At 41.4% G+C, this 19,905-nt stretch overlaps 1 protein-coding gene across 1 annotated transcript in view; it reads left to right on the plus strand.

Annotated features, from left to right (window-relative positions):
- Nucleotides 1-19,905, plus strand: part of dnah1 (dynein, axonemal, heavy chain 1) — a 392,016-nt gene that overhangs the window by 130,066 nt on the left and 242,045 nt on the right. The window contains exons 25-29 of the mRNA XM_059649497.1: nt 1,677-1,856; nt 12,024-12,164; nt 14,024-14,187; nt 17,536-17,649; nt 19,143-19,331. Of these exons, the coding sequence (XP_059505480.1) occupies nt 1,677-1,856; nt 12,024-12,164; nt 14,024-14,187; nt 17,536-17,649; nt 19,143-19,331 (788 nt within the window). The remainder of the gene's footprint in view (nt 1-1,676; nt 1,857-12,023; nt 12,165-14,023; nt 14,188-17,535; nt 17,650-19,142; nt 19,332-19,905) is intronic.

Here is a 19,905-nt window from a genome sequence, read left to right on the forward strand (position 1 = left end):
TGTTGCTTAATAGCCTTCAACGGCTATTTTGTCATCTAACTTTTCTAAAGAAATGCACCATTAACTGGCCTTCAAATGGCTAGCAAGTTTATCATTTCCTCAAAAAAGCCAACTAAATCAATAATGCATATTAGAAGAGCTGATACAGATATAATGAGCATATGTTTTCTTTCTGCACTGTAACGATTCTGTGATTCTGTGTGTCAGCATCTAAAACCAAATAAATTGTCCACTATTTTCTGGGTTTAAAGTTTAATATCTTTTTGCAATCAAAATTAAGATACCCAATGTAAACATCATGTAAACATCAAACACTTGCAGGTTCAGGGTAAACAACATATTTACATAGCACTTTATTTGTAATAAAACATTCCAAGATGCTTCATAGAAGTGTAAAAAAGTTAAATTAATCATGATACCATTTAAGACAACATTAGGGCAGAATGTTACAAAGGTTGTTCTGAAGGGGGAGATTTTAAGGAATGTCTTGAAGGAAGACAGAAAGTTGGGGACATGTAGAGAGGGCATTATGTGGAGCAATTAAAATCAGGGATGGTTAAAAGGCTAGAACTAAATGGGCACAGATACTTTAGAGGCTTGTGGGTATGGAAGAGATTACAGATGGAGGAAGGTAGTGAGACCATTAATAGATTTGAATAAGATTTTAAAATTAAGACGATCCTCAATTTAGAGCCAAGATAGAACTGAGTACAGTGGCAATAAAATTAGCAGGACTTTGTATGGGTAAGGACACAGTCAGCAGATGTATTGAGGTAAGGAAAATGTCAGGAGAAGGCAAGATTATCAACGTGGGAAGTAGACAGCCTTACTGATGGCACAGATCTGTGATTCATCTTACAGACACATATGACACCAAAACTGCACACAATCTGGTTTAGACAGTTGCCAGCTTGAGGGATGGAGTCAATAGCTAGGGAATGAAGTTTGAAGCAGAGACTGGATGCACATGGCTTCAGCCTTCCAAGTATTTAATTGGAGAAAATTTCTAATGGATGTCAGATAAACAATCTGATAATTTATTAGCAGCAGAAAAGCTAAGAAATATAGTGATGACCAAGAGCTGCTGCCAAAATTGTTTTTTTTTCATTTTACTTTCATCATGATGGGCTACATATAGGTGATAAACAGGAGGGGCCAAGGATACATCCATGAGGCACACCAGACGTAATGGTATAGGAGTGGAAGGGAAGCCATTACAGTTGATACTTTGTTCTAATTAAATTGGTAAGAAATAGACAAGTGCAGTCCCATCCAGCTGGATGGCAGTGGACAATGATAGTGTGGTTAATTGTGTCAAATCTGAAAGATCAAGGAAGAGGATGGTTGTCTACCTAAAGGAGCAGATGTCTCTATATTAACGTAACAGTGTCGCAACCCAAAACATATTTTTTGATGCACTAAAGCCACATTTTACATTTATCACCAAATTCTGTTCCACTTTCATTAATAAGGTGAAACTCAGTCATAGTAAAGCCTTATGCAAGGCAATACATAGTTTCTACAAGTTCTTAGGGAAGCAGAAAATTCTGAGACCTTCCTGCTTAATGATTGCCTGTTTAAATCCAGTTATGATTTCAAACAACTTTACATAAGATTATTTTTGTTTTCTAATTTTTCTGTTTTATGGTGAAGGTTTAATATTTTCTATTTAATAGTTACATTTCCAGGCGGACCTCAACATCACACACATGTACTCTGCAGAAGGAGAGGAAATTGAACTCTTCAGAACAATCTATCCCACTGGAAATGTGGAGGATTGGCTGCTGGATGTAGAAAAGGTTATGAGGGAGAGTGTAAAAGATAACATCGAACGATCATTGAAAACATATCCAGAGGTATGAGAAAGCATTGATGTTGTTTCATTGGCCCCTTCATCTGTCTCTACTGAGTAATAGATTGGTAAATTGTTTCAGCAGGGTGTTAACTACATTATTGCTCCAGATGGTTTTTCTGGAAGAATAAAACAATTTTCTTCATGAATAAGTCGAAGATCATGGATTGTGACTAAGACACAAATATGATAACAACCGCACTAAAATGTGGTATATATCACAAAATAATCTTATGATATTAAGGCAACAGTATTTTCCAAAAAGACGTTACTCACAATTTGTATTGTAATGTTAGAATGATTTTGACTCAGATGCTGTCATCATGAAGCTTAAATAGGACAATGTGATTACCATAGGTGTTCTATCAAGGGGAAGATAGCTCATTCAAAGTGCAAATTTGATTGATAGTTTGATGAGCAGGTCTCCACCAAGCTGTTGGAGACATAGAGTCACAGTCATAGGGTTGTACAGCATTTGAAACAGTCCACTCAGTCCAACATGTCTGTGCCAACCAGATATCCTAAATTAATCTAGTCTCATTTGCCAGCATTTGGCCCCTATCCCTCTAAGCCCTTCCTATTCATGCACCGATCAAGACGCCTTTTAAATGTTGTAATTTTAAAAGCCTCCACCACTTCCTCTGACAATTCATTCCATACATGCATCACTGTCTGCATCGAAAAGTTGCCCCAGGGTCTCTTTTATATCTTTCTCCTTTCACCTCAAACCTGCTGTCCAGGTTTGGACTACCTCACCCTGGGAAAAAGAATGGCTATTCACCTTATCCATATTCCTCATGTTTTTATAAAACTCATGATCACCCCTCATGTTCCAATTCTCCGGGAAAATAACCGCAGCCTATTCAGACTCTCCCTAGAGTTCAAACCCTCCAACCCTAGGCAACATCCCTTTAAATCATTTCTGCACTCATTCAAGTTTAACAACATCTTACCAACGGCAGAGAGACTAAAATTGAATGCAGTGTTCCAAAAGTGGCCTAAGTAATGTTCTGTACAGTTGCAATTTGACGTCCCAACTGTTTTATTCAATGCACTGACCAATGAAGGCAAGAGTACCAAATGCTCCTGTTTACCTGCGACTCCACCTTCAAAGAACTATGAAACTGCACCAAGGTCTCTGTTTGGCAACACCCCACAGGACCCTATCATTAAATCTGTATAAATCTAGCCCTAATTTGCCATACCAAAATGCAGCATCTCAATTTATCTAAATTAAACTCCATCACCCACTCCTTGGCCAATCTGATCAAGATCCTACTGTACTCTGAGATAACATTCTTCACTGTCCACTACACCATCAAGTTTGGTGTCATCTACAAACTTACTAATCATTCCTCCTATATTCATGGAAAAATCATTTATATAAATGATTAAAAGCAGTGGACCCAGCACTGATTCTTGTGGCACACTGTTGGTCTCAGACTTTCAGTCTGGAAAACACCCCTTCAACACCACCCTCTGTCTCTTATCTTTAATCCAATTTTGTCTTGAAATGACTAGCTGTCCCTAGATCCATGTGCTCTAATGTTGCTAAAAAAAACAGTCTACCATGTGGAACCTTTTTGAGGCCTTGGTGGTCCACGTAGACAATGTCCACCTCTCTGCCTTCATCAATCTTCTTTGTCACTTCTTCAAAAAACTCATTCAAGTTAGTAAGACACGATTTCCCATATACAAAGCCATGTTGACTAACCCTAATCAGCCCTTGGCTTTCCAAATACGTGAAAATCCTTTCCCTCAGGATTCCCTCCAACAACTCACCCATCACTAACATCAAGCTCATCGGTCTGTAGATCCCTGGCTTTTCCTTACCATCTTTCTTAAATAATGGCACCACATAAGCCACCCTTCAGTCTTCCGGTACCGCGCTGTGGCTTACAATGATAATAATATCTCAGCAAGGGGCCCAGAAATTATTTTCCTAGCTTCATAAAATATGAGTTTCCTAATTGGGGCAGTTAATCTGGTCCAATCAGATAGCCCTGGCTGAAAGATATAAACAGGTGTGCTAGAGGTTCTGTTCACTCTGGGAGGTGGCTCTGAGGGAGCTGGATCAGTGTTAAGGATGCCCCATGTGTAAATGAAAGGTAATGTGGTGACAGGATATTAGCCTCAGTGGAGTTATTTTGGCTTTTATCACTGCTGTCATCTTATGTACATAGCTACATATAATTCTTACATCTTCAGGAGATGGACTAAGCAGTACTGAAGTGAGACAAGGCCAACTGTAAATCAACAAATTAGTTTATTTTGTATGTCATATATGAATAACAGTCTTTGCAGTGAGATTGAATCATTCCTGAAAACAAATTGTAACAAAAAAAATCTCTCATTGCCCTTCTAGATTAGGCCCAAGCCTTTTACTACAATCAGTGGTAACTGAACCAGCTGCTTATCATAAAAGATCGGAACTGAAATTGTACCAATAATCCGTAAAGGTTCCCCAGTGTAGCTTCTCAGTGTAGTCAAGATCTTATGTAAACTCAAGAGTCAGACTCCAGAGCAAATTTTGTTAAAGACTGGTTTTGTGATCACTGAAATGGTTGTGCTGGTATTGACCACCATTAGAACCAGGTGACCATTTAACCAGGCATTTATTTTGATTGGTTTTTATTTGGACGTTGCTAAGTAACTTAGCTGTTCCAAACCAGATGTTGGTTTCTAGAGTGTGCACTATCCTGGATACCAAACTGAGTTCTTTTACTCAGTTTAGGTCAAGTGGGACTGTTTTGTTGTCTCAAGTTTGCATACTGGCAGCAACTACAATGGCTTGCCAGCCTGGATTCTGAAGAAAATTTTAACTGTTTGGCCAAGGCTTTGTTTGTTTTGGGGTTTTGCTGTGGGCTGACCTTGAGTTCCTCTGTTCAGGATATGTCCTGAGTGAGGCTATGCGATTGGCAATTGCCTTCACTGAAGTGGTATTCCCCAAGCTCAGTCTGACTGGTGTGGATGTCCACTTCCGTTGGAATACCCCACAACTCATATGCTCGACTTGCTGCATTGTTTGGAGTGCAGTTTGAAGTCCAATTGGGTTTTAGCTAGTTGGCAGTTTTGCATGGTTACAACATTAATCCCACTGAAATAATTCCACAGAGGCCATTATCCTGTCACAAAGTCACCTTTTATTTACACGTGGATAGCCCTTGACACTGATCCAGCTCCTTCAGAGCCAAGTCTGAGTGAACAGAACCTCTGGCACTCTAGTTTATATCTGTCAGCCAGGGGTCCCTGATTGGGCTTGTTAATCTGGTCCAATCAAGGAAGTCATCTTCTATGATGTGCATTTGGCTGACCTCATTACAATCACTACAAAACCCACCATATAAATTCAAATTTTTTTCTTTCTATTGTCTCATTGTTTGCATTGTGGCCCTAATTTACATAAACAACATCTTCTTTTACTTGATTCAACCTCTGTTACCTTCAAACTCAACTTTTATAATGCCATCTTTTATAATATTGAACACCATCAGACTCAAACTTCAATTGCCTTAAAACTGACCAATCCTATTTGACCATCACCACTGTCCTTGCAGACCTTCATCAAATTTGAGGCTGTCATGTTAAAAGCTCTGAACCTAATTTAAAATCTTCACCCAATCTATCCCTAACAACCGCAAGTTCCAGCTAATATTTTCTCTTTTCCTTCCTGAGGTCACCTTGGACCTATTTTGTATCATCTTTCCTGAATCCATCCATATTGTTCTACATTTAAAACGTTCCTCTAAAACCTGTCTTTATGGCTGCACTTATTGTCATCTCCCTAATTAACTTATGATTGCTTAGCACCTACCTCTACTGTCTTTTACATTGTAGGCAAGCTGTTATTAAATATTCTGCAAGAAATTAGTGTATTCTATATAATCCAGGCAAGCAAAAGATATCTGGTGAATACATACGTGATCATCCAGCATGAAGTCACCTGGGCTACAATCAATTAAGGCCCTCAGGTTCTTGAAACTTTATTGAGAGTAGGTGCAATGTCATTTTATAGAGTATAATAAAATGTGAGGCTGGATGAACACAGCAGGCCAAGCAGCATCTCAGGAGCACAAAAGCTGACGTTTCGGGCCTAGACCCTTCATCAGAGAGGGGGATGGGGGGAGGGAACTGGAATAAATAGGGAGAGAGGGGGAGGCGGACCGAAGATGGAGAGTAAAGAAGATAGGTGGAGAGGGTGTAGGTGGGGAGGTAGGGAGGGGATAGGTCAGTCCAGGGAAGACGGACAGGTCAAGGAGGTGGGATGAGGTTAGTAGGTAGCTGGGGGTGCGGCTTGGGGTGGGAGGAAGGGATGGGTGAGAGGAAGAACCGGTTAGGGAGGCAGAGACAGGTTGGACTGGTTTTGGGATGCAGTGGGTGGGGGGGAAGAGCTGGGCTGGTTGTGTGGTGCAGTGGGGGGAGGGGATGAACTGGGCTGGTTTAGGGATGCAGTGGGGGAAGGGGAGATTTTGAAACTGGTGAAGTCCACATTGATACCATATGGCTGCAGGGTTCCCAGGCGGAATATGAGTTGCTGTTCCTGCAACCTTCGGGTGGCATCATTGTGGCAGTGCAGGAGGCCCATGATGGACATGTCATCAAGAGAATGGGAGGGGGAGTGGAAATGGTTTGCGACTGGGAGGTGCAGTTGTTTGTTGCGAACTGAGCGGAGGTGTTCTGCAAAGCGGTCCCCAAGCCTCCGCTTGGTTTCCCCAATGTAGAGAAAGCCGCACCGGGTACAGTGGATGCAGTATACCACATTGGCAGATGTGCAGGTGAACCTCTGCTTAATGTGGAATGTCATCTTGGGGCCTGGGATGGGGGTGAGGGAGGAGGTGTGGGGACAAGTGTAGCATTTCCTGCGGTTGCAGGGGAAGGTGCCGGGTGTGGTGGGGTTGGAGGGCAGTGTGGAGCGAACAAGGGAGTCACGGAGAGAGTGGTCTCTCCGGAAAGCAGACAGGGGTGGGGATGGAAAAATGTCTTGGGTGGTGGGGTCGGATTGTAAATGGCGGAAGTGTCGGAGGATAATGCGTTGTATCCGGAGGTTGGTAGGGTGGTGTGTGAGAACGAGGGGGATCCTCTTGGGGCGGTTGTGGCGGGGGCGGGGTGTGAGGGATGTGTCGCGGGAAATGCGGGAGACGCGGTCAAGGGCGTTCTCAATCACCGTGGGGGGGAAGTTGCGGTCCTTAAAGAACTTGGACATCTGGGATGTGCGGGAGTGGAATGTCTTATCGTGGGAGCAGATGCGGCGGAGGCGGAGGAATTGGGAATAGGGGATGGAATTTTTGCAGGAGGGTGGGTGGGAGGAGGTGTATTCTAGGTAGCTGTGGGAGTCGGTGGGCTTGAAATGGACATCAGTTACAAGCTGGTTGCCTGAGATGGAGACTGAGAGGTCCAGGAAGGTGAGGGATGTGCTGGAGATGGCCCAGGTGAACTGAAGGTTGGGGTGGAAGGTCTTGGTGAAGTGGATGAACTGTTCGAGCTCCTCTGGGGAGCAAGAGGCGGCGCCGATACAGTCATCAATGTACCGGAGGAAGAGGTGGGGTTTGGGGCCTGTGTAGGTGCGGAAGATGGACTGTTCCACGTAACTTACAAAGAGGCAGGCATAGCTGGGGCCCATGCGGGTGCCCATGGCCACCCCCTTAGTCTGTAGGAAGTGGGAGGAGTCAAAAGAGAAGTTGTTGAGTGTGAGGACGAGTTCCGCTAGGCGGATGAGAGTGTCGGTGGAGGGGGCCTGGTCGGGCCTGCGGGACAGGAAGAAGCGGAGGGCCTTGAGGCCATCTCCATGCGGAATGCAGGTGTACAGGGACTGGACGTCCATGGTGAATATGTGGTGTTGGGGGCCAGGGAATTGGAAGTCCTGGAGGAGGTGGAGGGCGTGGGTGGTGTCACGGACATAGGTGGGGAGTTCCTGGACCAAAGGGGAGAAAATGGAGTCCAGATAGGTGGAGATGAGTTCGGTGGGGCAGGAGCAGGCTGAGACGATGGGTCGACCAGGGCAGGCAGGTTTGTGGATTTTGGGAAGGAGATAGAAACGGGCCGTGCGGGGTTGGGGAACAATGAGGTTGGAGGCTGTGGGTGGGAGGTCCCCTGAGGTGATGAGGTCATGAATGGTGTTGGAGATGATGGTTTGGTGCTCGGGTGTGGGGTCATGATCGAGGAGGCGGTAGGAGGTGGTGTCGGAGAGTTGGCGTCTGGCCTCGGCGATGTAGAGGTCAGTACGCCATACTACCACTGCGCCACCCTTGTCTGCGGGTTTGATGGTGAGGTTGGGGTTGGAGCGGAGGGAGCGGAGGGCTGCCCGTTCTGCGGGGGAGAGGTTGGAGTGGGTGAGAGGGGTGGAGAGGTTGAGAGGTTTACAATCCGACCCCACCACCCAAGACATTTTTCCATCCCCACCCCTGTCTGCTTTCCGGAGAGACCACTCTCTCCGTGACTCCCTTGTTCGCTCCACACTGCCCTCCAACCCCACCACACCCGGCACCTTCCCCTGCAACCGCAGGAAATGCTACACTTGTCCCCACACCTCCTCCCTCACCCCCATCCCAGGCCCCAAGATGACATTCCACATTAAGCAGAGGTTCACCTGCACATCTGCCAATGTGGTATACTGCATCCACTGTACCCGGTGCGGCTTTCTCTACATTGGGGAAACCAAGCGGAGGCTTGGGGACCGCTTTGCAGAACACCTCCGCTCAGTTCGCAACAAACAACTGCACCTCCCAGTCGCAAACCATTTCCACTCCCCCTCCCATTCTCTTGATGACATGTCCATCATGGGCCTCCTGCACTGCCACAATGATGCCACCCGAAGGTTGCAGGAACAGCAACTCATATTCCGCCTGGGAACCCTGCAGCCATATGGTATCAATGTGGACTTCACCAGTTTCAAAATCTCCCCTTCCCCCACTGCATCCCTAAACCAGCCCAGTTCATCCCCTCCCCCCACTGCACCACACAACCAGCCCAGCTCTTCCCCCCCACCCACTGCATCCCAAAACCAGTCCAACCTGTCTCTGCCTCCCTAACCGGTTCTTCCTCTCACCCATCCCTTCCTCCCACCCCAAGCCGCACCCCCAGCTACCTACTAACCTCATCCCACCTCCTTGACCTGTCCGTCTTCCCTGGACTGACCTATCCCCTCCCTACCTCCCCACCTACACCCTCTCCACCTATCTTCTTTACTCTCCATCTTCGGTCCGCCTCCCCCTCTCTCCCTATTTATTCCAGTTCCCTCCCCCCATCCCCCTCTCTGATGAAGGGTCTAGGCCCGAAACGTCAGCTTTTGTGCTCCTGAGATGCTGCTTGGCCTGCTGTGTTCATCCAGCCTCACATTTTATTATCTTGGAGTCTCCAGCATCTGCAGTTCCCATTATCTCTGATATCATTTTATAGAGTGTTGGCTTAGGGAAGGAATCCTGTCATTAAAGACATATTTTAAAAAAGACACCAAATTTCTATCAAAGCTTGAATATTGCTATCAAGACGCTGAGAAAATTAAATCAAAACTTATTTCCCTGTACCAGAAAAAACATTCATATTTTTGCACAAAGGAGAAAAAGCTGATACCATTGTGCTTAACTTAGATGAATAACAGTGTCACAGAATTAGAAATGAAGATGAATACATTCAATTCAAACAACAGTTGAGGCATTATAAGTTATTGGCTGCATTTCTTTCGGATTATGCTGCTACCTCGGAGTATTAATGTGCTAGCTTTTCCCAAAGAGTTTCTTTATAGCAAAAGTTACTAACTAAGACAAAGGGGCACTGATGGAAGTGCAATCTTTTGGATGAGACATTAAGATGTAGCCTTATCAGCCTTTCAAATGGACTGAAAAGATCCTACAGAGTCATACAACATGGAAACAGGCCTTTGGCCCAACTTGCCCATGCCGACCAGGTTTCCTGGACTGGATTAGTCCCACTGCATTTTCCAAAGAGCAGGAAAGATATCCCCAGCACCCTCGCCAATAGTTATCCCTTTATCAACAGAATAAATTCAGATTATTTGGTCATTATTACTTCGCTGCTTGTAGACCTTTATGTGCAGAGATTGACTCCTATGTCTCTGACATTACAATAGTGACTACACTTTCAAAATATTGTAATTAATTATCTGTAATGTGATTTTACATGTTCATGATTTGAAAGATACCATATAAGTGTATTTTTCTTTTCATTAGTTGTGAATTGAAAGTGCAACTCCGACATTTTTTAAATTTAATATATTTCTCTAATCAACATGTTCACAGATGTTATTAAACACCACCGGAGCAGGTGGGTCTTGAATTGTGGCCTCCTGGTCCAGGGATAGGGACTCTATCAGTGAGCCATAAGAACCTCTTAACTCCCAGCTTCTTTTTTAAATGCAATTATTTTTCTCGTCAACCTGTTTAGAGATGTTATTACACTCCTCTGGAGCAGGTGGGACTTGAGCCGAGGTCTCCCAGTCCAGAAGTAGGGACACTACCACTGCAGCACAACTCATACCATTTTTATGTGGGGAGCTGTTATGGCCCAGTGGTAGTATCTCTACTACTCAACTGGGATGCATGGACTCAAGTCCCACCTGCTCCAGAGGTGTGTAATAACACCTTTAAACAGGTTGATTAGAAAAATATGTTAAATTTAAAAACAAATTAAAATGTTTCTTAGAATTCCCACCCCATTAGTGAAGGTTAAGATATCCAACAGGTGTGAGACCATTTGCTTACACTAATAAGGAATGTAACATCAGTTTGAATTACCATTTGTAACACTAGTTTGGCCTGAAGCAGTCACCGCTAGCTGCATTCAGGCAAAATCTGTCCTGGATGCAGACTAGTGGTCCTTAAAAAAGCCACACTTCCCAAGTTAAGATTTAAGGCGCACTTAACTGAATTCAGTCAAGTAGATCCTGTTTGTCTTATTATTTCAATATGCCAATTCAAATTCCTCTGATTACTAGTTCATGCCCCACAGAATTAAATGATCCAACTACCCTCCCAAACAAATATTCAGCAGTGTTAATGTTATCAGAATGTTCTGTCCCTATAGATGACCAAATAAAAAGACAAATTTTATCTGCCCTGTTAAGTACATTTTGCATTGGCAATGACGTATTCGAATTGCCGACTGCCACATCTTGCAGTTCCCCCAACCATTCTGCTCTCCACTCCAGTTCTTTTCCCTGTATCTTTTTATGGTCTCAATTTTTTTGGGGGGTGGTGTTGATTGTGGCGTAATGGTAATGTCACGGGATCAGTTGTCTAGAATACCAGGCAATTGCTCAAGGCACTTGAATTAAATCCTGTCATGGCAGCAAGTAGAATTTGAATGCAGTGAATAAAATCAGGACATTGAAAGCTAATCTCAGAGATGAAGACCATGAAACTACCATCAATTCTCAATGGTACAAACTCTTCATGTTCACTCATGGAGGAAAACTGGCGTCTTTCCTAATCTGGCCTTCATGTGAACCCCCAGATCTATAGCAAATTGTGTCTCTTCATTGACTGTCTGAAATGGCTTACTAAAATGTTTAATTCAAGAGCAATTTGGGATAGACAATGAATGCTGGCCTTTCCAGTGAAACCTAGATCTCATGCAAGTATTAAGAAAAAAAACTTCAAATAACAGCATCAATGAAGTAAAGTCATGTCACAACTGTTTATTTTTAATTAGATAAAGTTTATATTTGATAGCTGAGACAAATCTCTTAGGGATAGGCGATAATAGGAATTTTTGCATACTTCTAAAAAAAAATCCTCGTAAACAAAATCACAGTCCATCTGGTTTACTTTCTAACCATGATAGAAATTAATCTCTATCAATTAATCTACAACAGATCCTGAAATGATATTACCCCTGCCAGTGGCAAAAAAGTCACCTGTTCCTCCTAACCAGGTCCCACCTGTTAAGACATAAATTACTTGTATAATATATTCCAAGATATTACTTCTTTGAAAGAAACCTATCTAGTTTGCTGTCTGCTTCTGCTGTCTTCCCTTGGAGCCAATGCAATAGAATTTAATGACCACTTGGTCAATTAAATGGCACTTGCAGAATTGTTAAGTTCTGAGGTCTTTTTAAGTGTTAAATCAGCTTCTCTTGCTGTCAGTTGGAGCTGTCTGATTATTATTGAATAATATACTCTATGTATACACTAACACATTGCTGTTTTTTGTAGACTAAACGTGCAGAATGGGTCCTGATCTGGCCTGGTCAAGTTGTTATTGCAGGCTGCCAGACCTTCTGGACCATGGAGGTATCTGAAGCACTACAGATAGGAGATTTGGGAAGCAGACTCTTCCCAAAACTTGGCAGTCAGGTTTGTATGTTGCCTACTGGTAGTTAAAATGTAGAACACTGGTATATGCTATGAAATGACTATTATGCATGTATCCTGCATATTTCTTGCATAGTTATCTGTTTGTGCTAACCACAAGTTCACAGTAATTGACTGTAAATTACTTTGCAGTCAACTTTTAATAATGAAGGTACATTTAATATAAATATTACCTCAAAACAAGTAACTAATAACAGCACTTGTTATTACTGGGTACCTATTACAAGTTTTTCCTTTCTGTGGTGCTATAACCTAAAAATTAATGTTTGCAAAATCAGTATAGAAGTATTGAACAGAGTTCCATGATAATTCAGAGTTCCCATATATTTGTACTAAGTGGCCAAAATGGCGCCTTATCAAATGCCTTTCTGAAAACTCATATGTAAATGCATTTCCCTAAATATGACCCTTATATTTAATTGAATTTATCAAATTCATGCTATTTCACTCATCAGCTCCTGCCTTTCTGAAACTTGTCTTATGTTATCCTGGGGTTAACTCTTTGATGATAATGCAAAATATGAACTCTTGATTTTTAATTTCTTTGTCTGATTTGACGCTTGGAACTTTAATGGACTGAAATGATTTTTAAAAAACAATTGAAAATATTGACTTAAAATGGCCACAGACATCACCAAAGTACAAGTGGCTGAGTTTCAAAGTGGATTTCACTGGACAAGGAGGGCCAGGTTCATGTCCTACCTGCCCTATACATATGTTGTAACAGGTTGATTAAAAATGTCTGTAAAACAAATCTAAGTGGATTTGACAACAGACAGCCAAGCTGAAATTGACACTTTATCTATCCAAAGGCACTGAAACCACCAGCAATACTCTCAGAAGGTGCAAAAAGGCATTAATCCCCTCACTTTACTTATACCTTTGATGATGTTCACTTTGATGAAAACATTGCCTGTAATTATCAATCTTGCAGACAATAAACTTAAGCATGGAAATACACAAACAAACTTGTATTTCAAACAGCTACTTGTGACTGAAGAGATGGATTTTCGATTGCAGAACTGAAACTAGCTGGGAAAAGGCCCCTCTGTGCCTCTTAAAAAGAAAGTGCCTAGTGATAATATGGGCAAAAAGGAACATAAGAACATTGAGAACTCATGGATAATTGCAATACTTGATCTAAGACAGCAATTAAACAACTGTAGTTTGGGTTAAAACCTTACGCCTAAGGACTCCCTAAGGACTACACATTGTACACTCTAATCTTTTTTGTACGCGATACTGTTCCTTTTTAACAATGCACCGGTATGTATGCTTGACATTGAGACTTTATCATTTTTTTCCGGTTTAGCAGGTAGCAAAATTATGCAAGAAAACATTGTGATTAGCTTATTGCAGCTACATTGAAAATTAGCTAACTCATTTTAATTGGAGAGGGGTATAGTCCCATGCTAAAATGAACAGAAACCTTTATTGCAGCCACTTGCAGAAGTTGAAAAGAGGGAAGCCAATTCACTCCTCCTTACCTGGTTCGAATACCCGACAATTGATGTAAGGCTAACAGTTTTTTCTTAGCTTATCTCTTTTGCCTACTATGGAGAAATATACTCTGGCACTATGCCTGCTTCTAAGAAGTTCAGAAAGTGATAGTTGTCCCTGCACCCATAACCTTCCCAACCTCCTTCAAACATTCTTTGCCATTTACTACTTGGGTTTGGTTTTTTTTTTCTAATTTTCTTAACATTTTTAAATAGTTTTTAAAATATTTATCTCAAGTGTTGGTTCTTTCTCACAATTCTCAGGTACTACTTCAATACTGAATGCTGATTAGCCCAATGTTTCATTTGTATGACACCTAAATTTCATTTTCTGAAACATAGCTGAATAATTTGGTGGGTCTCGTGAGAGGGAAGCTGACAAGAATGCAAAGAACAATATTATCAGCACTGATCGTGATTGAAGTACATGCGAAGGACGTAGTGGCTAACCTCCTAGAGGAAAATGTTCAAAGTGTGAATGACTTTGAATGGATCAGCCAGCTTCGGTAACTGCCTGTTTTATTATAAGATCAATTTAAATGATATGCAACAGGGATCAGTGGTTTACCATCATGGTTATTCAGTGTACTAGAAATCAAATGGTTCTTTCACCTACTTTCCTGATTTGAAACGAGTACATAATGCAATGTTTAAAGCCTTTCAGGAAAGAAACTTTGTAGATAGTCTTTGTAATGGGGTTAAAATTGTTTCAGAGATAGTAGGATTTGCAGATTCTGGAGAATCTGAGATAACAAGGTGTAGAGCTGGATAAACATAGCAGGCCAAGCAGCATCATAGCAGCAGGAAAACTGACGTTTCGGGCCTAGACCCTTCTGAAACGTTAGCTTACCTGCTCCAATGATGCTACTTGGCCTGTTGTGTTATTCCAGCTCTATGCCTTGTTATCTCAGATAGTCTTTGTGAATTTGGTAGCAATAGAAGCAGTTTTCCGAAATGGTAAATAGCAAATCAGATTGCAAGATCAAACACCACATGATTAATATAAAGCCGTTACACTGAACATTGCTATCCATATTTACTGTTTATCCAGATTCCCAACACTGCGTGTGAACAATTGTTTATTATATTGCATGTCAATTCCCATATGAATTATTCTTTATCATGTAGATCAGTTTTAACTGCTTTGAGGTCCACCATAACTATGATAAGGAAGGTGTGTGTTGCATCCAATTTAAAGTTTCCATTCTGCCTCCTAACAGTTTTAACATTTATTATTTTTAAGTGATTCTGTTCCCTTTTTCACAACTATGTCACATCTAATGATCTTACAATCACCTTTCCAAATGCTCAGCAATTTAAACATGTTTTATTTACCCACCTCATGTCCCTTTACTGTACTAAATCTAGAAATATTTCTTTCCTTGTTGAATCAGAAACATTGATCAGAAAGGTTTACTTGTACGCTTTTCAGGAATTTCTCTTCCTCTTTGCCTATTATTATTTTCCTTGTCTATATTAGGACCATTGAAGTTCCTATTGTTGCTTCTCTAAAATTCCTGCATCTTCTAGAAAATTCACTCCTCTATATTCTTTCTCATTATTTGGTGGCTTATATATGCAGTCAGAAATTTAATCTAAAATCTTCAATCTTTAATTAGAGCCAAATAGATTTGATTTTGAACACTCAAACAGATTATCCCTTTCCAGCATTGTAACAGTATCTTTGATCAATGCTACCATTCTCCTTCCTTTTTGTAGTTTCATATTCAGTTTAAAAAATCTGGTATCAAGAATCTACTGAAGATCATGAACCCATTGTCAATTGTGTGGAAAAACTCATCAGGCTCACAAACGTCCTTCAGGGAAGGAAATCAGCCATCCTCACTTAGCCTGGAATGTAGATGTGAATCCAGAGCCATAACATTGTGGTTGGCTCGCAACTGCCCTCTGAAATAGCCTCGAAAGCCACTCTGTTGTATCAATTGTGAGAAAGCCTCAACAAAGAAACAAAACCGGCAGACTACCTGGCATCGACCTAGGCATCGAAAAAGACAATGGGTAAAACATCCCTGTCAACCCTGGGAAGACCTTGTCATGAACATTTGAGGGCTAGTGTCAAAATGAGGAGAGCTGTCTCACAAATTAGTCAAGCAACAGCCTGATGTAGTCATACTCAGAATATGATACCTTACAGACAATGTCCCAGACATCACCATCACCAACCCTGGATATGTCCCATCCCACAGGCAGCACAGACCCAGCAGGGAAGTGTAATGGGATTCAATCAGGAGGGAGTTGCCCTAAAAGCCCTCAATATTGACGTGGACCCCATGAATTCTCATAGCTTCAGGTTACCTACCATCTTCCCTAGACACATAGGAAGATAGCTGTAGTTGTTGGAGATCAGTCATCTCAGCTCCATGACATCTCTGCAGGAGTTCCTCAGGGTAGTGTCCTGGGCCCAACCATCTTCAGCTGCTTCATCAATACCTTTCCTCTGACATATGGTCAAAACGAGGATGTTCACCTCTGGTTGCATAATGTTCACTACCGTTCACAACTTCTCGGATACTGAAGCAGTCCCTGTTCAAGTGCAACAAAATCTGAACAATATACAGGTTTGGTCTGACAAGTGGCAAGTAATCCCAAACAAATGGTAGAGAAATGTCCATCTCCAGTAAGAGACAGAGACAATCTGACCACGGCCTGTTCACATTCAATGGTGTTACCGTCACTGATTCACCACTATCGACATTCAGAGGGGTTTTTATTACCATAAACTCAACTGGACTTGCCATGTAAACACAGAGGCTACAAGAGTAGGTCAAAGGCTATGAATACTGCAGCGGGTAATTCCCCAAAGCCTGTCTGCCATACAAGGCACAAGTCAGGGGTATGATGGAATACACCCCAACTGCATGGATGGGTGCCACTCCAACAACACTCAAAAAGCATGGCAATATCGAGGACAAAGCTGGCGTGATTGGCACCACATCCACAAACATTCACTCCTTCCTCCACCACCATTCAGTAGCAATAGTGTGTACCATCCACAAGATCCTTTCAGAAATTCACCAACGATCCTTAGACAGCTCCTTCTAAGTCCACTGCCACTTCATTCTAGAAAGACGAGGGCAGCAGATACATAGGAACACCACCACCTACAAATTCCTCTCCAAGTCACTCACCATCCTGATTTGGAAATATATTGCCATTCCTTCATTGTCGTTGGGTCAAAATCCTGGAATTCCCTCCCTAGTAGCATTGTGGGTCAATCTACAGCAGGTGGACTGCAGCGGTTTAAGAAAGCAGCTCACGACCACCTTCTCAAGGGCAACTAGTGATGGATGGGAAATGTGGTCTGGCCTGCGAATGAATAAAAAATAAAAGTATGTTGGGAATATTAAGTCCCCATTCTTCTCTTTGTTTGTGCTGATTAGAGGTTAATGCTGTTTTATCATAAGCCCATGTGGCAATTTTTATCTACAGCTCAGCAACCTAATTTACCAGCTCCATGGATTTACATACATAATTTCCAAACTCCTAACATAGAAAGTTCTGGAATCTGTGGAGACACCATCTATAGAAGGACAATCAGAGTTCATGTTTCAAGTCATATATGACTTTTGCTCTGAACTGGGTTCAGGCTCCTGAATCGGGAGAGGAAACGCAATGCTAAATAATTTAATAATGTGGTACAATGCCTTCTACATTGCAGGTGAAGTCGATTTCTATGTGGGAAAGCACAAAATACAAAATCCTTGCACAGTTCTGAATGTTCACTCTGCCGATTTTCTGAATCCCAGCTAATAAAACTGAGTTGAATAAGTAAACAATTATATGGTATATATTTTTGTAGCATTAGTGTTGGAGCATTCAAAATTGCCTTTCAGATATTATTGGTCACAGAATGATCTCCGCGTATGCGCAGTGAATGCTGAATTTCTCTATGGGTATGAATACTTGGGAAACACTGGTCGTCTGGTTATCACCCCACTCACTGACAGGTAAAATTGAAGTTTTACAACGTCACACTTACTTTAGTAATAATTTTTCTTGATACTGGAAAATTTCAGCATTCGAACAGTTTATTTATTCAGTCAATGGTGTTAATTACTAGAAAAAAATGTTGCAAATTCTGTGGGTAACACCTGACGAATAAAAGCGCAGGCAGTGCAATATAAATGTGTGCTGTCTTTACATGTGAAGTTAAATAATTACATTTCTAACATTTACAGTTTGAAATGTGGTCACAAACATATCATGACAAAAAGAGAGAGAGTGAGACACTTCCCTCTCTGCTGCAGCATACTGCTATCAGGTTGCTGGTAGAATTTCAGAGAAGAAAATAAACTGCTTGAACTGGTGTGAATTGGAAGTATTTATGGTTATGGTGGTGTTAAATAAGTACTTATTTTTGTAGATAGCTGATGAACTCAGTCAGGATTTTGCATCCAGTTTCATACAAGAAAATTCTGCCATATCTTGGAAAAAAGACAAGTAATAGAGAAATTCATCAAATAAAAATAAAGTACCTAAAAATTAAGACCCATTTAAGGTAGGAATGTCATCTGGTTTAGGACAGGATTTATAGTAGGTTAACAAAGATAGTGCAGGTCAAAAAAACAGAGATTCTTTGAATTAACCTTAGATTTAGCGTGATGCCATAAACCTAAAGGGTTATAATATAATACTCCTCTTCAAAAAAAGGAATCAGGTTAATCAAGCATCTTTGGCAAGCTGATTGTGCTCTTGGATTTTTGTGTTAGCCTGAATACTTCTGCTTTGAGCAACCCTCCACTGATCCTTTTTGAGAATTGCTGTTTTTGCTGTGGCTGACTGCCTGGTACAAGTAGGAAGAGTATTTGTAATATATGCTTTTGTCCATGGCAACCTGAGTACCAGAATCAAGGTCCTACAGCTGATATAGAAACTCAGTGTGTATATTAACAAATCCAATGTCTATTTCAGGTGATATCCTTGATAGCTACATATTGCCTTGGTCATTGGGTGTGCCAGAAAATTCATAGAAACATAAAACCATGGAAAACAGGGGGAGTAGGCCATTTGACTAGTCAAGCCTGGTCCATGCAGTTTGGCCATGGCTGATATGCTAACTCAATGCCATACTCTCGCTTCCTGCCTGAACCTCTTGATAGAAGAATAAGCTCTAGCATTGGTTTTTCTCTTGGAAATAAATGGCGAGTGAAAAATAGTGGTGAATTAAATTTCTTCTTCTTTGCTACAAAATGAACGAGGATTTAACGTGTGGTGAATAAAATTATTAGTTCATTGGAGTAAAACACCGCACTTTCTTAAAGAGTAAATTCAGTGAAGATCATTATGTCCATAAACTCCCAGACTTAGATGTAAAATGGAATGTAGTTTTCAATTCACTTTCATTTGTCATCTTTAGACTTTACAAAATCAGTGTTTAGAGCTACTTTTGATAATTGCTGTATTATTTAATGGAGTTTAAACTATTTATTCCTGTTTCTAGGTGTTACCTCACATTAACGGGTGCTTTGCATCTTAAATTTGGTGGTGCTCCAGCCGGACCTGCTGGCACAGGCAAAACTGAAACTACCAAAGACTTAGGTAAAGCCCTTGCAATACAGACCGTTGTTTTCAACTGCTCTGACCAACTGGACTTCCTAGCAATGGGCAAATTTCTTAAAGGTTTGGCCAGGTATGAAATGAAAAGAACTGTTGATGCACAATACTGCTGTTTCCAGACTGTGTATCATTAATATTAATTTGATAAATACATGGTTTAGTTCCCTTGGAATATAAAATATGCTTATACAGTAAATAGTACTCACAAGCAAAGACAAAGGAGAAGGTCTGGATTTGATTCTTGACCGATAGTTTCCAGTTTTGAAAGTCTATATTTACATTGAGATAATAAGGGCTGCAGATGCAGAAAGCCAGAGTCCATAGGTGTGAGATTGGAAAGGCACAGCGGATGAAGGGTTTTGGCCCAAAACTTTGACTGACTTGCTGCTCGGGTGCTGTTTGACCTGCTGTACTTATATTTACATAGCACTTCTGATAAAGTAAAATGTTCTGCTTTTCTCATAGAGCAACTATGAAGTGGTGTTTGTGATTAATTGTTTAATTGATTGAGATGATTTTAATCAACCTGTTGTATTGATTTAATTGACTGTGTCAACTGTGTAGGTATAAAGAAGGAATGGGTCAGGCTGTTGTGTGGAAATAGTTGTAAAACAAAATAGTTAATAAACTCAAATTACAGAGAAAGG

This window comes from Stegostoma tigrinum, chromosome 11, assembly GCF_030684315.1.
Source record: "Stegostoma tigrinum isolate sSteTig4 chromosome 11, sSteTig4.hap1, whole genome shotgun sequence".
Lineage (NCBI taxonomy): Eukaryota > Metazoa > Chordata > Chondrichthyes > Orectolobiformes > Stegostomatidae > Stegostoma > Stegostoma tigrinum.